Raw genomic sequence first — 20,527 nt, forward strand, 5'->3', positions numbered from 1 at the left:
CTGACGTTATCAACGTTACCTATATTCAAAATGGCATGCAAGCACTACTTTGTTTACGTTTCGTACATCTGCGTTTACCTCGTGTATCTTTGTTTAGTTTTCTACTTTTGAATAATGAATATATACTATTGATAGCTGCTGATATGACCCACTCGTTCCTCTCATGCATGCGCAGAATGCACGTGTTAGTTTGCCATTGGCTGTAGTCTGTGCAGTGTGTTCGAGTGCAGCTTTTTGGTCTGATGCAGCCGATGCGAGGTGACAACACCATCGGCTTTCATCGCCGCTAGTTCTTTGAAGTCCTGGGCCTGGATCAAATATACTCTTACACATCTGTTTTCTATCTCAGCTGTTTGCTTTCGCTTTATACATAAATTACTGTATTTACAAGGATACTTGTGAAGACGGGAATTTGACACATGTATTTAATTTATTTGTATTTAACCGTTCAAGGCCTATAAACCGGCAAAAACAATCTCTGTTCAAGAGTCTTGAGCTCTATGAGCATTGTCTTCGTATGTATGCCCTTCTCTGACAGCCTCAGAAACATTTAGCGAAATGAATTCTCTTTCGCTGCAGATAACATTTCAATGGATTAATGCACCCTGTCTGGAAAGATGACTCACAAGGGTTTGGAACACAGTTGAAATTTAAAATTAAAGGCAAAGAAACTGAAACAAATTCATAGAGAAGCCACAAATGAGAGAGGAGAAAAGAACAAAACTGGAAAAATGTCACAAAGAGAATTTGATATCTAATTTTGCGTATTTGAGAACGCCTGGGAAAGATGAGTCTGCTGAGCTCCACAGGCGTGCAACGTGATGACCTGACATAGCCAGACTGTGAGAGTGTCTTTACCTCTGGAGGGTAATTGCAGGTTAGGTAAGACACCTGGGAACAGTCATGCAATTAAGACACAAGTCTAAATGAAAACGCGACAAGACTCACTTTGATATACTTCTAAGGCTGGCTCAGTGCTTCCACATACTAAGGATGGGCACCAGCAGCCACATATAGAAATGCCAATTTTCAAACAAGAAAAAATCAATAATTGAACTGACCAGTTTATAAAAATGTTTCATTTCACACTAATAAACTAACACAAAACAACTAAACACATAAGGGCCTTTTACACCGCCGGAACCTTTTCATAGTACCAGAACTAATTGTTGAACTGTCAACTTTTGGGCATTTTCGCACCGCTGGAACTAGGTGCGATTTTAGTGCCGGACTGGCCTTTTCATATGACATTGCCTTCGACCGGCTTACAGACAATAACCAGTTTTCCATCCAACTCATTTGTATTTAGGGATGTCAATATTCGATAATTTCCATGATCGATCGTCGTTTAAATTAGCGATCAATTAACCTTAATGCAAAATGCGTCTGCAGCGGTATTATTATTATGTGCAAAAGCCACTTGGAAAAAAAGCTTTCTCACCCGAATTAAAGGGGTTTTAGTCTGAATAAAATGCTAGTAGCAGGACTGTAAAATGAATAGATGTGATTATGATCATTTGATAAAATGAAGAGAGCGCGCCATACGTTGGATATCATTTTACTTTGTTGACTGTTTCCCGTCAAGGAGACCGATGAATGCGCCTCTTTAAATGGTTTCGTGGTGCTCGTTGTTGTATTTTAAAACGCAACTGCAATGTTTTCAAATGACACTATAGTAGTGGTGCAACGGATCATCATTGATCCGTGATCCGTTCGGATCAATATCTTCGGTTCGGCACACACCTGACCCGCGGATTTTGGCTTCCCTGTCAGATATAATGATGAAGGAAAGAGGTTAGTGTAAAAACGTGACGGTGCGTAGAGCCACGTTACGACATCCCATAGCGTACCCACTTCAGCGAAAAGATTGTGCCAGATCTTTATGAACAGGAGAAGAAAAAAAGTTGTGGATGAACTATCCCGAGCATCCTCTGTTGCGCTCACGACAGACGGGTGGACGTCCAGGGGGACGGAGAGCTATGTGACTAACTGCTCACTTCATCACAGCAGACTGGGAGATGAGAAGTCCGGCTATTATGTTAAAAAGAAGATATTATGCCATGCGCACTTTAAGTTGAGTTCATATATTTTAATTTAATAGTTTAATGTTAATAAAAAAAAGACAAAACGTATGTTTATTTGTCTTTGCCTTTTTTTTTTTTTTTTTTTTTTTTTTGCTGATCCGAAAAATGATCCGATCCATACGAGGACGAGCGAGGGCGGGTTTGACTAGATGTATTTGGAGGTTATTACTCACGTCTCGTTCTGCACATATCCAAATGTTTCCATATTCGCAATGTATCTGAATGTTAAACTATAATATTTTTTTATTTTTTTAATGTAGACGGAAAATATCATCCTCTTCACATGAGCAAAAACGTGCATAACAGCAGAGTGCTCCGGTATACTACGGTCTATTTAAACTGACCAGTGTAACCTTTTATATGTTTGGTTGACTGTACTTTATTTTAATAATGAACAGACTGCGATGTAAGTTTGAAATTAGAATGCACTTTAATGCTCCAAAAAACTTGATAAATGCTCTAAAACTTATGTAAATGATTGACTTTAAAAAAAAATTTTTTTTTTTTTTTTTTTTACCTGTTTTATATATTTAATACTTGGTCAGTTTATTGATTTGTTTGGTTAACTTTGGATACATTTTTTATTTTAATACCGTGCAGTGCACAAAATTAAGATTCGAGAGATGGTTCAAGTCAGTGCTCAATAAATGATGATAAGTTTAGAAATGTTGTGCATCCACTTATTATTAGTGTGACATTTTAGGGAAAACTTCAAGATATCGGCCCTAAAAATCGGCAGCACATATCGGCCATCGGCTGACCCTGACCTCTAAACATCGGCATCGGCTATAGAACAACCCATATCGGTCGATCTCTACTTCGTAGCACAACAAGACAAGTCTCAACTGAACCCTGAGCAACAGCCACCAGACTTAGGTCTGAATGAGTGTGTTTGTGTTTCAAAACCAGAAGAATTGATAAACAGGTTTCTGCAACCCATCTCATTATATCTCTTCAATGGCATTAAATCCAGCAGACACCGCCTAGTGACTTCACAAAGCCTCTAAAAACAAATCAACAGTTAAGACCAGGATTAGATGTGATACTGACTATGCGATTTATGGGCATTCTCATTCTCCTTTCTCTTGAAGTTAAAGTGTTGAAATTGGCTTTAAGAAAGAGGATTAAGTGTGTAATGTGTGCAATTGTTAGAAACAGATAATGATGAATTCAGAAGGTCAGAGTTTCCATCTAATGAAAAGCCCCTTTGTGTGTTCAGCCAAACTGCATTAGTGGCATTGAAATGATATTAGTGGTGCTCCTTGAGCGACAGATGGTGGGATGGAAGCAGAAAGTTTATTTGTGGGCAGAAAACTCTTTGATGTTTACATGCTTTGAGCACCTTGTTCTCAAATGCCCAGGAGCTATGCAAGATGTCCAAATGATAGGCCATTTATTTTAACGAGTCCCATGTGTAATTTTTCATCACAGTCCATAAACTACAGCTGGACATTTCACAATTATTTTGGCAGAGGCTTGATGAAACTTACCAAAAGGAACCATGGTATATGAATATGTTAATCATTCGGCACCACAGAACACTGTGTACATAAGTACCATGGTATTAAAACCAGATAACTTGAATGTACCATGGTATTACCACGGTAATTTTTAGTATTATTATTTTATTTTTTGCAAGGGGAGCTGGTATTCTGAATGGTGACTGAATGGTGCTTACAAAAAAAAAAAGTACCATGGTATTACCATGGATTTTTGGACATCATAGTAATAGATGCAGATGTTGAAACAGACAAACTATGGATGAAACCTGTTATTATTACCCTACTTTTAAAGCATACATTTAAACAAATTTAAAGCAGTAAACAGTATTACTATAACATATAACAAACAGTGTGCCAGCCAAAGTACTTTTTGTAAGGAGCGTGGAGGGACATGAAAAGCCAAACATGAAAGCTAAATAAAAAGCATCAAGAAAGAGAAGCTTACAATTTCCCCCAATAAATTAGTGTAATATAGAAAGGGTAAATGAAGAAAAACCATTAGATGTAAACACAGACTAGCATACTCAGCAAAGAAAGGATGTTTGCAGTTTGAGAGGATGAAAAGGCTCTGCAATTACAACTCAGAAGGTCATATGTAAACACTTTACAAGCTCTGTCTGTTCTCCTGCTGGACAGTAAAGGACTACCCAAATGCTGATGGTAGAACCATCACGGCCGCCAGCTGTGAGGGTGTCTGGCTTGTGTGACAGATGTAAAGTGAGGTATGGTACAACTGGGTTCATTAGGTCGTCTGCATGTACGGAAACATTTAGGAGCCGGTCAGTGTTAAATAAAAAAAGAGCCGGGCTCCTGTTTTTTGAGTTTGAGGTGAGCTCACACACACAGATCACTTGCCTGGACAGGACTGTGTGCAGTCAGCCAGACTAAACAGAGCAGTTCAATTAGTGCCATCGCTCAGAAGAGACACAGAGTCTTTAACCCCCATGTGCTACTCTACTCAATGCAACAGATAACACAGGTCTTGAGATACATTTTTAAGCTATTTTTAACTTGTACACCCGCACAAATACATACCTTACACTTTATCTGGCTTCAGTTTATACAGTCAAAACATTTCAAAATTTCATGTCATAGGTATCTGATGAGATGGATAAAAATGGTTTACTCACAGATATCTGTGGCTTCATCAGAGCCGTCGGGACAGTCTTTCTCTCCATCACAGCGCCAACCTTTGGAGATGCAGGTCACCTGATCTTTACACACAAACTGCTTCGGACTGCATGTCTTTGGAGCTGGAACAGAGAAATAAACTGTAAGTGTGAAATGCATCCCTCAGATCAATTAATTTAACAATATTTGGTCAGGCTGGTGCTTTTACTTTCCACTTGCCGAAAGTTTTAGAGTACATACTATGTAAAAGTATTTAATTTTAGAAATTTTGCACAATCCACTTTAAACCTAGATATTAAACTCATACAAATATAAAACAGTATATGATTTTTTCAAAAACTAAGAAATGCTTTGACAAAATGAATAAGCAATACCCCAAATAAACCCAAAACATAAGGAAAGTTGCAAAATATAAACATGTTCACAAGTAGTCTCAGACTTTTGTGCTTTATATTGTACTATATAGAAAACTAGCAAACATCTGTCATCATCCAGCATCCTGTCTAGATATCAGCCACTGAACAACCCATATTGGTCAACCACTAAATGCTTCAGCAATAATATATCAAATTTTTGTTGAAGGGGACATCTAGATTAATAAGCTTAGAATAAGCATATACCTCAGTGACCGGCAACTTTGACAAGACAAAACGTTTAGAAGAAAAACTTTGTGGATGTGGCCACAGACTTTGCTGAAACTACCATTCCTCATTCCAAAGATTCTGGTTTCAACACAGAAACACATCTAGGTCATGCTAAGTTTACAACTGTGCTTTATATTCCAAGACAACTCATTCTGCTGTAATATTAACCCACTTATTTCAGCATAGGTGCTGTTATGTTTGTTTATTTCCCAAGTGCTACCCACAAAAAGTGGTTTTCTTTTGCCCTTTATAACCTGAGAGATGTTTTGGACAGAGGTCTTTTCATTACCGGCGGTAGGGCGAATTATGCATCAGTTCATTCAAACTCCGGGGAGAGCTCGGCAATCAGGGGAGTATCTTTGCTCAGTCAGTCTGATAAAATTGTTGAGGTAAAACCATAGACTGTATAAAAACATGGACGTAGTGTCCGTGACGTCACCCGTAGTCTCCTGAAGTGTGTTTTTGAAGCCTAAAGTGTGTAGAGCGGGCCGTCGCCATCTTGGCAGCGCGTCACCGCGCGACTCTCCCGGACAATCAAAAATGGGCAAAAAGGCGGGAGCTAGTAGCTGAAGCCACACCCACCTAGCACGACGGGAGTGTCAGCAGCGGCAATCCACCTGTCACTCAAGTGGCTACGCCCTTAATTATGCAGAACTTTAAGTCTTAATATAATTTAAACGGATAAGTTATAAAAAAATTCACCCCCCTCACAGTTGTCATGAAGGGCAAAATTAGCTATTTAGACCAAAATCATTTTTTGAACCAGGCTGTAAACATGTTTTTTCCTGCTGTAAAGTTGGGCATTTTAACATGGGGACTCTATGGAACTGACTCCCTTTTGCAGCCAGTCGATGAATTGCAGTTTTAGTCACTTCCTTATTGGCCTCACGAGAGAGAGCGGGAGGTTGGCGCTCGGGTAAAACGCAGAACCACCTCAGAACTGTGGGTAATCTGGCCCTGCCCCACTGATGACACTGGTCCACTCAGCCATTAGTCAGAGATCCTCTGCTAAACTGCTGATGTAATGAAACCATTCTCCGTCTGTCCATCCTCCGGTAAAACACTGCAGCTGCAATACCTTCTGTGGGTGCACCCCACAACTGACCACAAGCCTTTTCAAAATACAATACGCAGACAAAACAAAACAAAAAGACCAAACACAACACAGGTGACCATAAAGTGGGATATCATGGCTTAAAGGCATACTTTTTGATTTTAATCAGTCATTGTTTTGCCAAAACAGTACAACGACTGTAGTGGTTGTACACTTTCTCTCAAGTAGAAGTTAAGTACAGAAGAGGACTGATTGTGATTCTCTGCAGGACTTTCCCTCTCTAAGACTTACATCTCTACACACTTGGCAGGAGGAGAGGTGTTTTGGGAAGGGAGAGGATGTGACTGCAATCACAAGAGAAAAGGGAGATGTGCATAGTCATGTTTCTGTACATTATTGAAAGTGTTGAGGAAGCTGGGCCACTGCCTCCATTCTCACACCATCACTTCCCAAACTGTCTCCAAGTACTGTCGTTTGATGGAAGATGATATCCCCATCGACATGAGTGAGCATAATAGAGACAAAGTGGGTGAAATTATGAAGGGTTTAGTGAAATGTGGATATCAGAGTATTGTTGTCTTTAGCTTTGTTCCAAAACATACTGAGTTGCCCTCTTAAGCAGATTCCTAATTCAAATGGAAGGAACTAATTCGGAAATTTTTTGTAGATTGTTGACCCATCCCTTACACCTTAACCCACTCTTGAACCTACCCAATAACACCAAACCTGTCCCTAACCTTACCCATATCCCAACTCAATAGCAGCAAAAGTGTTTTGCAATACAATATGAACACAATAAGTACACTGTACTTATTTTTTGATGTAAGTGCATAGTAGTTAAGGCCACTTAATATAAAGTGGGGCCAATTGCCTAATTTCAATTGAAATGAACATTTTTTACCAATTCTTTTCAGTACTACATAAAAACACTATACATCACTTTATATCATGTTACTATACATCATATTTCTTTTGACTTGTCGGCCATCTTGGATGGGCATTCACACAATACACTTTCTAGCATTCAAGTACAGCTAAATTGCTAAATTGAGGATGATTTTAACTGACTCTGATCTTGAGATGGTAATTCATGCTTTTATTTCTTCACGTTTAGATTATTGTAACTCTCTTTTTACTTTTCTTAACAAATCTGCTCTAAATCGTCTCCAAATGGTACAAAATGCTGCTGCAAGGCTTTTAACAGGATCTGGCAGACGGGCTCACATCAACCCTATTTTGTCCTCCCTACACTGGCAAATTTTGCATTGATTTTAAAATATTAGTTTTAACTTTTAGATCTTTATTACATTATTATTACATTCATTCCCTTCGATCAGCAGGACAAAGTCTTTTAATTGTCCCAAAGACTCGTTATAAAACCCGGGGAGATCTGTCCTTTGCGGCTGTAGCCCCCAGACTGTGGAACGCCTTGCCTTTGTTCCTCCGTGTGGCTAATTCTGTTGAGTCCTTTAAAAGGCAACTCAAGACACTGTAATTCAAACAAGCTTTTAGTTGACTGGGCTTAAGTTTACTTTGGACTTTTTATTTGTTTTAATTTTATTTGAATATTAATGTGGTTGTACCTTGTAAAGCACTTTGTGATTGTATCTGTGAAAAGCGCTCTATAAATAAACTTTACTTACTTACAGCTATATGTAGGCCTGTCACGAGAATTAAAGGGTTAGTTCACCCAAAAATGAAAATTCAGTTTATTGCTCTTTAATTTCTCATCTGTGTGCAATGACTTATGTTGCTTCAAGCACATCATTCTGCACCCTAGATGTGCATAAGCACTGGGACTCCTTGTTGCTTCAAGTGCCTGGATATGCATAAGAGCTTTGTGACACTATGTTTGAAGCGTTTCACATTATCAAAGTTTTGCACACAGAAATATTATTATAAGACTTTCTTTTTCCTCAAGATTTCTATCTTATTTTCATATATGTATTTTGTAAGAATACAAATAGTTAACAAACAACATGTTTACATTATATAATGTGCAACAAAGATTTTTTTCAAGATATTGTTATTGCTGCTAAATTATACAGTCAGCTAGTTTAATTTCATAACTTATATATTTGTATTAAAATGTAGTTTTTCTCTATAATGAGGAAACTATGCGGTGGTTTTGGCTATATTACTTTTTTGTCTCAATGCAGTGCATTGCCTGTGTCTGAGTAACAAAAAACAACAACAAACAAAAAGTGCATAATATTAACAGACAAACTATTAGGGCTGTCGCGATAACCGCAATATTGTAAGACCGCGCTATTGACAAGCAAACCGCAGAGGAAAGATAGCAACCGCAGAAACCGCGGCAACCGCAGTGTTCAGTTTTTTTTTTTTGTGAGGCTGTGGCCTTCTTGTTTTTTCAATTTGTCACTGTGCATTCAATGTTAAATAAATTAATGATACAATATGGTTAAGACTGTAATTTTCTCGCGAGCCGTTGTAGCTTTATGATGCTTCGTTTGTTTTGAATAGGCCGGCTGAAACTATGGGAGGCGCGATCCAGTCCCAAAATGTCACGTTGCCAGTATGGGAATATTTTGGCTTTCAAGCCAATGAAAAGTGCGAGCCAGCGAATATAGATGAGGCAATATGCAAAATTTGCTGCAAAAAGGTTCCTGTGACACGGCAATACATCTAATTTGAGGTCATCGGGACATTCTAAAACGCTTAACGTGAAAAACGCTTAAGCCGCTAAAAGCATCTGAAAGTTGCTAAATCTAGCGTTGAAGTCTGTGTCATCATGTTCTACTAGTTCTACAGCTTCAGTTTCGGGACTTTCAAGGTTAGTAACACATACAGCGGTGTCCTCGCCACAGTGCAACAGTGAAAAGAGACCCCTCTCAGACGCATTCCGAATATTAAAGTACACCGGTATTGAGGTATTTAAAAAATTCATATCATAAGAAAAATAAACACATGTATTCAGTATGAACCGGTATACCACCCAGCACTAATTAATTGTCAGCCAAATTTCATAATCATGACAGCCCTAGCTATATGGAGTACAAAGTATGGCTAAAGGAAACATTTAAAATCAGTTTAGCTAATGCTCACATAAAATAAAAAAAAATGCACTAATGGACACAAGAAAGCGTTCTCTGTGAATAATCCCTTATAATCTGGCCAATAAAAGCAGATCTCCAATGAGACTAGCTATACCACACTCAAAACAAGCACTTAAAGCCTTGCTGTGAGTTCTCCTTCAGGACCGCTCCCAAGATCCAATAAACACAATGCATGTCGACATCCGGGATTTTTCATCTCTTCCCAAACAAACTTGCAGAACTAGGCTTTGTTCCAGTGCACCAGTTAAGCTCTCAGATATCCGGTTAGCAGTATTAGGAGGATGATGGATACAAAGTGGAAAGTGCATTTAGTGCAAAATATGGAGAACAGCTGGTGAAGAAGACATGTAGATCCTGTAGATTATACATAAATTCAACAATCACCGACAATTATGGCCAAACAGTTAATTATTGTTAAAGAGAAAGGTCCAGAAAGGTAATAAAAACATCATCAAAGTATTCCATGTGACATCAGAGGGTCAGTTAGAATTTGTTGAAGCATAGAAAATAAATTTTGGTCCAAAAATAACAAAAATTACGACTTTATTCAGCATTGTCTTCTCTTCCGGGTCTGTTGTGAGCACGATCACAACACTGCAGTGATGCTGCTGACGTGTTATCTTTGTTATTGGGCGCACCAGAAAACACGTAAACGGCGTCATACGTCAGCATCATCGTGAACACGCTCACAACAGACCCCGGAAGAGAAGACAACTGGATCTCGCAGCACTGTTGCATCTGTGCAGTAACATTGTCGCGAAATCAACTTTGGCTCCTGATTAAAGCTGTTCTGATATCAGACAGGTGATAAATGAGCTGATAAATGGTAGACTTAATTTCGATTTCGTTTCAGTTGCCATTTGATGTTTCTCAAATGCAACAGAAATGGAAGAGCCTATGAGTTGGGCAACGTGGTGGTTGCGCCAGTGCGACTGCTCACAAAAATTAGTTACACCGGCAGAAAAAATGGTTGCAAAATGCAACCATTTGGTCGCAGTCTGGAGGCCTGAACAATCAACAGCATTCATTAAGAGAAAAGTGTTAGAAAACAACATGTTGAACACCGTTATTGACTCTGCATTCCTGAGTTCTAAACTTTCAACCAGACTAGGGTATTCTCAGCACTCGGGCCACCGACTGTACAAAAAACATGACAGTAAACACATTCAGCATCTAAACTTAACACAGGATCACACAGCGACCACAAAGAGGAGAGCCTGTGACTCTAATTGGAGGTTTTGGGGTCATTGGGGGGAACCGAGTACACAGGCAACTTTTCCCACAGAGCTTGCCTTCATTCAAAGCACACAAATATTTCAGACAGACATGTGGATTGTTAATTCAGACCTGTTTTTTTCCAAACACACAGCCAAACTACTGACAAGTTTTTGAATGTGCAAATCAAGGGGGGCTGTTAATCATTTCAGAGCATCTGAGTCTATGGTGAGGAATCAAGAAGGCCTTTATTTATCCCTCTGGGCCTTCACCCAACTGCAAACATCAGGAGCATCCCAAAAAGGTGCATCGGCCAGCACTCCTCAAGCTAAGCAACCCAACATCAAGCTGCAGTCATTTGAAATACCACAATCCCGCTATAAAAAAATGCTGTTTCCACACAAGGGCTGGGAGCCGGCCAGAGGACCAAGGCGGAAAAAACTTCCGTCTCATACATTTGCGCTTTTTTCTTGGACTTTAAAAAAAAAAAAAAACAGGGCTGTTTTACATCCAGGCACCTTTAAAGATTAAAAGACATTAATATTTTATCTGAATTCTGGCCGAGGCAGTTTGACCAATTTACAAGTTTGTCCTCTGATGTTAATTTTCTAGGGCAAATCGGAGATGAGTTTGGCGCTCCAGAATGGGGCCAGTTTCTAATGAAGTGAAATTCCAAAGAAACCGGGCTAAAAACCAATCATTCATACATCACCGTCCTTCAATTTTTCCCTGTACCCTTCAGGATGACTGTCATTTTCCACAACTACTAAGAACGTATCTGCTACACAGACAGCATAGTGGGGAAAAAAACACTCAATGAAAGTGGAAAAGGAACCACCATGTTTTATCAAATAGTAACATGTACCCATGTCCACATGTATTGCTGCTTTGGGGCTGTAATCACAATTTCAAACTTACTATTGTGAACATGCTACAGCTACAGCACTCAAGAAAGAAACTTCGGCACACCCTAGTTCAAGGATTTCAAGCCAAGAATCATCTCATTGTTTATCTCTGTTGTCTTCACTTGGACTTTTGTTGCCTTTGTACATTTTGATAATGGTTATTTTGGGGCATTTACACCAAAATGTGCAAATGCATTTAATTGCTGCATTTATCATTTGACTATTGAATTTCTGGAATGTGAGACTTGTCTGTTGGAAAGCATTATCATTTTGGAAAATATTATCTACAACCTCGGGATCATCAGGGAATGAAAAAACACAGAATGACTAACCCTTTATCTTTATTTTCTTATCTTATCGTGTTTTGACTAAAAACCTCAAGTTCTTTTTTTTTTTGTGCCATTGGACAAAATCCAAAACAGTGGGCACCAGAGGCAATTGCAATGGATTTCTGCCATGATTTATAACCAAAACTAAGTCTAAAAGTATAACCATCCAAAATAGCGGTTTATAAAAAAAATTAAAAAAATATATGTTAATTGCCTAAATTAACATATTGAGATTGAGTATCCCTGGTCTCAGTGGTCAGTGTTTCACTGGGACCTTGAATGCTAGATGTGGCCCCATCACCTGCAACAGCCAGATCAGTGGTGTTAAATTAAATTGTAACCATGTAGGTTATCAGTGAAGTTATGTTTGCTAGAAATACGTACAGTGCTTATTTTGTAAATTGCGATGTAGCGGATCAAAGTGGGGCAACGGATCTGGCACGCGATTACAGAAGGGAGAGGTAACGGAGCACTCGCGTAATCACATTAGTTTAAGTGATTAAGAGGGTGCATCAGTTGCTTTTATAGGGTCTGTAAGGTCATGAATAACATGGAAATGCCATGCGATTTTAAAACAACAATTTCCAGGCCTAAAAACTTTTCTGAGGGGGACTATGTGTCGCATGGTTTTAATAAATCTCACAGCTTTCAAGTTTAGAATGAGGGAAATTCCTGCATTTTTTCGACATAGCTTGTAGGTTTCAATAATAAAATAAATCCACACAAAGTCTAAGATTAAATCAGTCATTTGAATCCATGATCTCTCTCAGAGAGCGCTTCTCATCAGGCATTAGTGACCTGCATGCTGCGATTCAAGACTCACTCGCATTTCAGGACAGCTGACAGAACTGTCTCTTGACTAATCGGGTCATTGTTGCATTGTCACAAAAATGTATAATAATTTGCACACCTTTTTAAGAATTTTAAGCCATTTGGTACTCACGCACTCCAAAGGCTGTATTATGTGCCCTCACAGTCACATCCAAAGCTTGTATAAAGCGGACTATTTTCCGTAGTTTGAGTTTAAGCAACCAAATACAAACAATATGATGTCTGATGGGTGTTGACAAATAAAACAGTTTCATGGCACACTCTACAGGGGAAAAGAAAGAATATGGGGAACAAATCAATAATTAAACAACACTGCGTCGTCAGTGTTGGTGTTGTATCAGACACTTGCAATTAAAATCAGGCTATATGAAAAACAAGCTCAAATGGAGTTAACAATGTCTTTGGCCGGCGTATGAGGAGATTTGTTTTTTGTCCGCATCTGAGGAAAGTGCAGCGCATTATATGCCACTATCACCTTTTACAGGTTAGGATATAACGTTTATTTTATTTTTTATTTGCTGTTTAATACACTTGGCAAAATCTCATGATATAAACGATTAAGCACTTATGCAAAGGATATTTTAAACGTACAAAAGTATATTGGCTAGATGGCAAAAAAACTACTTCTCCAGTCTTTAAACACACAAAAACAATAGCCTTTACAGACATAGTGTTTGAGTAAAGAAATGCTGTACTATTCAAAGTTATTTGTTTACCCTTGCTTTGCGAATAAGCGGAGATCTGTCTCCTCGAGCTGTGCGCGCACGTCAATCTGAGTTAGTTTCGCGAGAGCTTGAGGATCCAATGGCGTTACGAAGTTTTACAAGCTCCTTTAAATACTTATCATTGGTTAAATATTTATAGAACCCTGTGATTTAAATAATAATAACGAATTATAATAGAGATATGAATTTTGGATAAATTTTCACGGCACATATCTGGCTATTTTCTGTCAGCCATACTGAAATGCCGCCCCTGGGGGAGGGGGATCTGCCAAAATGAGGTGGCTTGTTCCGGCACAAATTAAGCCCCGGGTTTATTAGACCGCTTCATTTGCTGCATTAACTGCGCACTTGCCTAACGTAACGTAACGTAACGGCGACCCTAGAGGGCGCCCCCAAAATATTTGTCACCCTAGACAACCGCCTAGTACGCCTATAGCAATTGCCGGCCCTGCTTGGTGATTACAAAAGTAAAAAAAAAAGAAAGAAAAATAGATATTAAAAACTTTATCAAATGTTAGGGTAAAATTGGACCAACTAGTTACATTACAGTTAATAATTAATCTAGATTTTTCTCATTTCTTTTCTTTTTTATTGTCTTAAATTATGCAATATTTTATTTTATAAATCAAATATTTGATTTATCTTTTAAAAACCCCACTGACCCGTCACAAGCACTACATTGTTAAGATACCATGTTAAGTTAAAAAACATTTAAAAAAAAAAACATGATGTAAATAAATTAAATGTAACTGCTCTTAGTTTAGCTAATTTTCAAAGAAAGAATGTATATTATTTAAACGGCACAAAGAAATGCATCCATTATAGGTAGCACAAACCCACAATCAGTCTAAATATTCAGACTTTACTGAAAGGGCTAATCCACCCAAACATGACAATTCTGACTTACTTTCTACTGTGGAACAACAGAGAATATTTTTTTAAGAACAATAGGAACCTTACAAAAGTGATGAGAGTGAGCAAATTATGCTAATTTTTGGGTAAACTATCCCTCTAAGACAATTAGTCTTATATATATATAATATATAATCTTTCAGGAAACCCATCAACCAGCTGGTTATGAAACATTTTGCACATTCCAAATCAGAAATTCACTTTAAAGTTGATCTATGCTGAAATGAGAGGAAGACGAGATTGAGTTGTGGGTGGCGAGTGATAAAAGGGAGGGAAAAAACAGTGGATGCAGACAGGAAAAGGGAAAAAGACCTCCTGGGCTCGTCTCATCTGGGGTTCCCAATCCAAGCCAGCTGCTGTTACCTTTCTATGTCATGGCGGCAGTGAGGCCAGCTGTGAGAAGCATGCTCAGCAACTTTTCAAAGGAGTAAATTGTCATCTGAAAGCAACAATCAGGGTGCATTTGCACTGACGGTGACTGGTAGCATAAAGAGTGTTAAAGTTATATTTCATAATGTAATTTATTGATTCAGGTCTCGACAAAAAGGACTGCTCGTGACAGTTGATGGATTTGTTTTTATTATTTATTATTAAAAAATTGATGTGGCATAAATGTCTTTTATGTGGCATAATTTCACAAAGCTAAAATCAAATAAAATAATTTGAAATTATACAGTCTAATTTAAATCTATTTTTTTCAAATCAAATTTTGAAATTATACAGTCTAATTTAAATCTATTTTTTTCAAATCAAATTTTGAAATTATACAGTCTAATTAAAAAAATTTTTTATGAATTAATGATTAAAATGCAGTGGTTACCACTAATTTCAAATGGCTATGAAAAATCAAGGTGCAACACAGTAAAGAATATGAAAATTTTATTTTATATGTGACTATTACATTTCTGTATGTGAGCATCTACAAACATAAATCCTAAATCATTTCATTTGTATCTTTGTTCTATATATTCAGTGGTGTTATTGCTTGTAATTTGTTTACTGGCTGTTCACTTGATTGAACTTTATAATTGTCAGGCGAGTAGGTTTTGGGATGAAAATGGGATCGAGAATTGTAAAATGTCATTTGTATCTAAAATATCGCACAACCCTACTCCATATTCAAAGAATACAGAAAAAAATGTATTACAGTTTCTAAAACAATAATAAGCAGAACAACTGCTGTTTCAACAGTTTTTAAATGCAGCAAATCAGCATTAGAATGATTTCTGAAGGATCATGTGACACTGAAGAATGTAGCTATACAATGAAAGGAATAAAACAGCAGTTCAAAATAGAAAACACATTTCAAATTGTATAATATTTTGCAAAATTAGTTTTTTTTATCAAATAAAGGCAACCTTGCAAGTTTTTTTTAAACATGTAAAAAAATAATACAAAATAATAATTTGATTCCTGTATTGGTTAATAATAATTGTTAATCTTTCAACAAAAAAAAGAGACATTGTTAAAAATAACCTTTTTATTTTTTTACTGCCAATACACAATCAGGTTTTCAAAAGATCAGTTACACATTGCACCAATAATATTAGGACATCCAGCATTGAGGTCACCTATACTACAACCAAAAGGGCATCAACTAAGCAACATCCAATTAAATCACTGTCAGTGGGAAAAACTTCTGCAACAAAGCAGTTCTTTTCGCTGCATTTGGCTGCCTATTCAGCACAACAGTGCGGGACCCATAGGAAGGGATATGGGTTAACGTGGTAAAGTGAGACCAATCAGGTTACATTCTCTGCTCACACAGCTCTATTTCTGTGTCGGGACACAGTGTCAAATACAGTCCAGTGACCCATCTGAGAAACATCATACCGAGCTTGGACATCCACCTCATTTCAAACTTAGAAAAAGTGACTTTGAAAACACATTAATTGTACTTAATACACACTCAAGCATGAAGACACAAACAACAGGACAATACAGTCCAATAGAACTGTTCAGTGAATACCAGGGCACCATGAACTGAACTCAAGAAAGCCAATGAACTCAATAAGAATAAACTATTTAGTTATTAGTTTTATGATGATAACCTGAAAAAAAGGAGAATCCTATAACTCCTTCATTTAAACAAACAGACAAAGGTAAATTTGAACCCATGTTTGCAAAGGTAAGCTAGGATTTGCTGCACATTAATTCCATTCCTGTCTCTTAAAGAGGACATGTATCATCCTTCAGTTACCTAGGCCACTATATCCAATCACAATAGCCTCTTTCACCCAGTATTACCAGTAAATTGCCGTAAAATTACAGGAACGACTTTACCGGTAAATTAAAAAATGCGCTGTTCACAGTCAACGACATTCCGTCTTTTTTCCGGAAAAGCACCATTCACACATCCATTCCAAAATACCGGTAAATTCTGTGCCGTCAATAACCTCTAAACAGCTGCGCTTGTATTTTTAAACATGGAGGGTAATACGTGTTCAGTATTTCTGTTGATGGTTTCATTTTTGTTTCAAACTTTAGTATTCATGCAACTGCTTTTGTTACAGAGACATTGTAATAGACGACTGGTTTAAATAATTATACTCACCATTAATAAAACACCTGATGCTGTCGGGAGCTGACCAATTTGTTGAAAATCGGCTTGAAAGGATTAATAGCACAATGAAGTTGCGATTGTAAATTGCAGTCTGTAAGACGCGCGACATTGCAGAAAAGGTGCGTTCACAAATGTAGCCTATGCTGATCCAAATTCATATCAAATAGTCTATCAGCGCAGATAAACAGTTCTGCGTTCAAATTGAGTTAAAAAGATGTCGCAAAGCACCGGAAAAAGTAATTACCATGAATGTGACAGAGGGAAATAGTAAAAAGATATTTGAATTATTTACTAATAAACTGTTTTCTGAGTCTGTGTCGCAAGGATGAAGTTGCCTGACTCATCATCTCCTCATTAGACGCGCCTTCTATACAGATTATGATTGTATTGAGATTTTTTGTTGTTTGTTTTTATTATTTCTTTAAGTAGTAATTTAAAGCTTTCTATAGATATATTTATCATGTCTGTGAGGCATGTAATTCGCTGAGTTTCGGTTTATTTTTGTAAGCTCTCCTGTTCAAGACGAGACGGCAGAAAGCATGTTTGTTTTCTTTATTTTTTATTTCTTTATTTTATATTATGATCGCACTGGCACCTATATGTCCCCAAAAAGCGTGCTTTATCTTGCACTCTCCGCACAAAATATTCGATATAGCGCACATCTGGGTTTAAAGGAGCATTGCGTAGGTTCTGAAATTTCTAATTCGGGCCCGACTCCTCCACACACAATTGAGCCTACAGGCTGATAGAGGCAACCGTGGTGGACAGTCGAGGTGTCATTCTTTTTTTTACATCATGGTTGGCTCATACATGTACAAATGAAAACTCTATCTTAAAGATTTTTTTTTAAGTAAAAACCTCCACATAGCTCCTTTAACGTTAAAACATCGTTACATGCTTGAACTGTTTTATATCTTTAGATTTTTTTTTAGACAATTCGTGATGATCTGAGAAGGCTAAACTGATTAAACATAGGCTATGTAAACTCTCTCTCTGTGCTGGCCGCTTTAAAACAAAACTTATAGGCCTGTTTAACGATCAAAAACTAGTCCAAACATACAAAACTGAACTATTTTAATAGCTGAAACAGTAGTATAAGCTGTTTTGGGAGAATTGGGAAAAAAGACAGGCTGAAGTGAGTTGCGGGGCAAACCGAAAAGTTGATGCCGAATGTCCAGCACTCTTCTTCACTGCTCCGACTTCTCGTTTGTACCCTATGTGTTTTTCCATATGTAAAAACTAAAATAAATTGTAAAACTTAAAGTTATTATTATAATTTTTTTTTTTGTGTTTGGCATGGTGGGCCGCATGTGATTTCATGACGTGCCGCGGGTTGAGATCCACTAGTTTAGAGCTACAGGATTTATGGAGTAGCAGGATCCCCAAATAGATTGACAAAAGTCATAATAGGAACAAGAAATACTTCCACTACTACTTCGTTTGTGATGGTCATTTATTTTTTAGATATTAAGACGCAATGTTTTCAGTTTATTGATGACCTGACTTTGTCCTGTGAATGCATTCCTCTCGGAGACAGTTAACAGTTATTTTATCATACGTTACTGCATCACTAACAGTTTCTCTCAAATGATGACATATTTCTTCATAAGATAAGGATAAGGAGAAGCGCTTTAATTTCACTGTCGCTTCAGTTGGATGACATTTATTTTATTTTCTTAAACAGTGCGTGAATGCATCACATTGTTATGATTGGCCCGGAGTAGACGTCTTACGTCACCGCGTTCTGAACTCTTACGTGCTCATACCTGTAATTTTCCTTCTGCGTTCACACACAGCAGAATTCCACCAATTTACTGGTAATGTTACAACTTCTCATACCGGTAAATTGCCGGAACGAATTTACCGGTATTTTTTAAAAGATCCTGTTCACACATGATCTCTTTACGGCAATTTACCGGTAATTTCCGGAAAAGTCTGTATGAGTTATATTCTCTAATGAGAACATAAAAGGCCTCAAATGGCCAGTAAAATAAGTGAGCACATACCAAGAGGTCTAGACAACACAAACATATATCAGTTACATATCAGTGATAAGAAAATAGCACAAGCTTTGTCAGCCATGTAACCACTTGTCGGATGGTCATTTGACTTGACAGAAATAATCTCAGATTTGACGTTCCCTTATCATAACCCACCCTGATGTCTATCTTGTAGTACAGAAAAAGTAGCTTCCCAAGACTAACGAATATAACTCACTTGTGAGCTACAGGCAGTGTGATGTATTTATTTATTTGGTTACATTTTATTTCATGTTGTTACGTTTTTATATTTCTGTTTTGTTTTGTTTTTATTTAAGTTTTTGTTAACTTTAGCACTTCAAATTAAACTTAGTTTATTTCGGTACATTTTTAGCTAATATTAATATGTTATTCAGTTTTATTTTAATAAAGGAAAATATTTGTATTAGTTTTAAGTTAAAAACAACACTGGCTACAACATTCCATATCTGGAGAAAAAATATAACAAGTAAAGAATAGGACAGTAAATTAAAGTGCAAACATGTGTAATTGATAGAAGAGTGTTTTTATACAATAAAGTGCCCACTTATAATTGTAACTTTTATCATTAATTTTCTTTTTTTATTTACTCCTATTTTACTGTGTATTTTTTTAATGGAAATTGTAACTTTCATTGTTAAATAGTTTTTATTTATTCCTATTTTACTGTGGGTTTTTATCTGTAGTTTGAAATGGAAAATACAATAAAATACAAAACCGCTACATTATGTCCTCATCCTCTGCATTAAAAAATAATCTTTTTCTGAAAGGTCTCACCCTGCTCCATATTGTGTATTGATCAAGTGATGCTCTTTTAACATAATATGTAGCTTTTGTTTGCTTTGTCTTTTTCTTTTTTGCAGTAAAACCTTTATGCAAAGTTTATGCCCACTGTATTCACTAAGCTAAAAAGTTTCTAGAATTAATGACACTTTATTTGTGACAAACAGAGCAATAGACAGAATTTACCAAGATCATCCTAGGAGCTGCCAAGACATGTTCCCAGGCGTAAACTACTTATGAAACTACTGAAGGGCGGTTATGATGTCCACACAACACCTGTTTCTTCCTTAATACCAGTCCTTTTATATAAACAACACAACGGCTGATTACAAGTCAGTCTTAAGTACAATGAAGGCCCCAGGTCATTTTCATGACAGTCAAATGTACAATTCTAGTAAACGTCCATTCACCTCCAGGCTGAGTACCTGTAACTTTAGGGCTGAGCATTTTTAACGGCTCTGGGTGTGATGCAGACAGTCTTTAGTCACAGCACAAAAGATGATTTGGATCTGAATTGCTTTCACACATGAGCAGACTCTGACAGGCAGATGTGAGAGACGATGAAGAGCGTTAAAACACAAGACAAAAGCTTCAATGGACCAAGCTCATCTGGAATATACCAATAAAGCCCCTTTCACACTGCACGTCGGACCCGGCATATTGCCGGAACATTGCCGGGTCGCCTTCTGTGTGAAAGCAACCACGTCCCGGGATCGATTTAGGCATTGAACCCGGGTCGGGGACCTAGTAACAT

At 37.4% G+C, this 20,527-nt stretch overlaps 1 protein-coding gene across 4 annotated transcripts in view; it reads right to left on the reverse strand.

Moving 5' to 3' along the window:
- The window catches only part of LOC132129311 (low-density lipoprotein receptor-related protein 1-like), a 107,472-nt gene that overhangs the window by 79,252 nt on the left and 7,693 nt on the right, over positions 1–20,527 (reverse strand). For all 4 annotated transcript variants that reach the window (XM_059540856.1, XM_059540854.1, XM_059540857.1 and 1 more), the window contains exon 2: positions 4,717–4,839. In XM_059540856.1, coding sequence (XP_059396839.1) covers positions 4,717–4,839 — 123 coding nt within the window. The remainder of the gene's footprint in view (positions 1–4,716; positions 4,840–20,527) is intronic.

This window comes from Carassius carassius, chromosome 46, assembly GCF_963082965.1.
Source record: "Carassius carassius chromosome 46, fCarCar2.1, whole genome shotgun sequence".
NCBI classification, from domain to species: domain Eukaryota; kingdom Metazoa; phylum Chordata; class Actinopteri; order Cypriniformes; family Cyprinidae; genus Carassius; species Carassius carassius.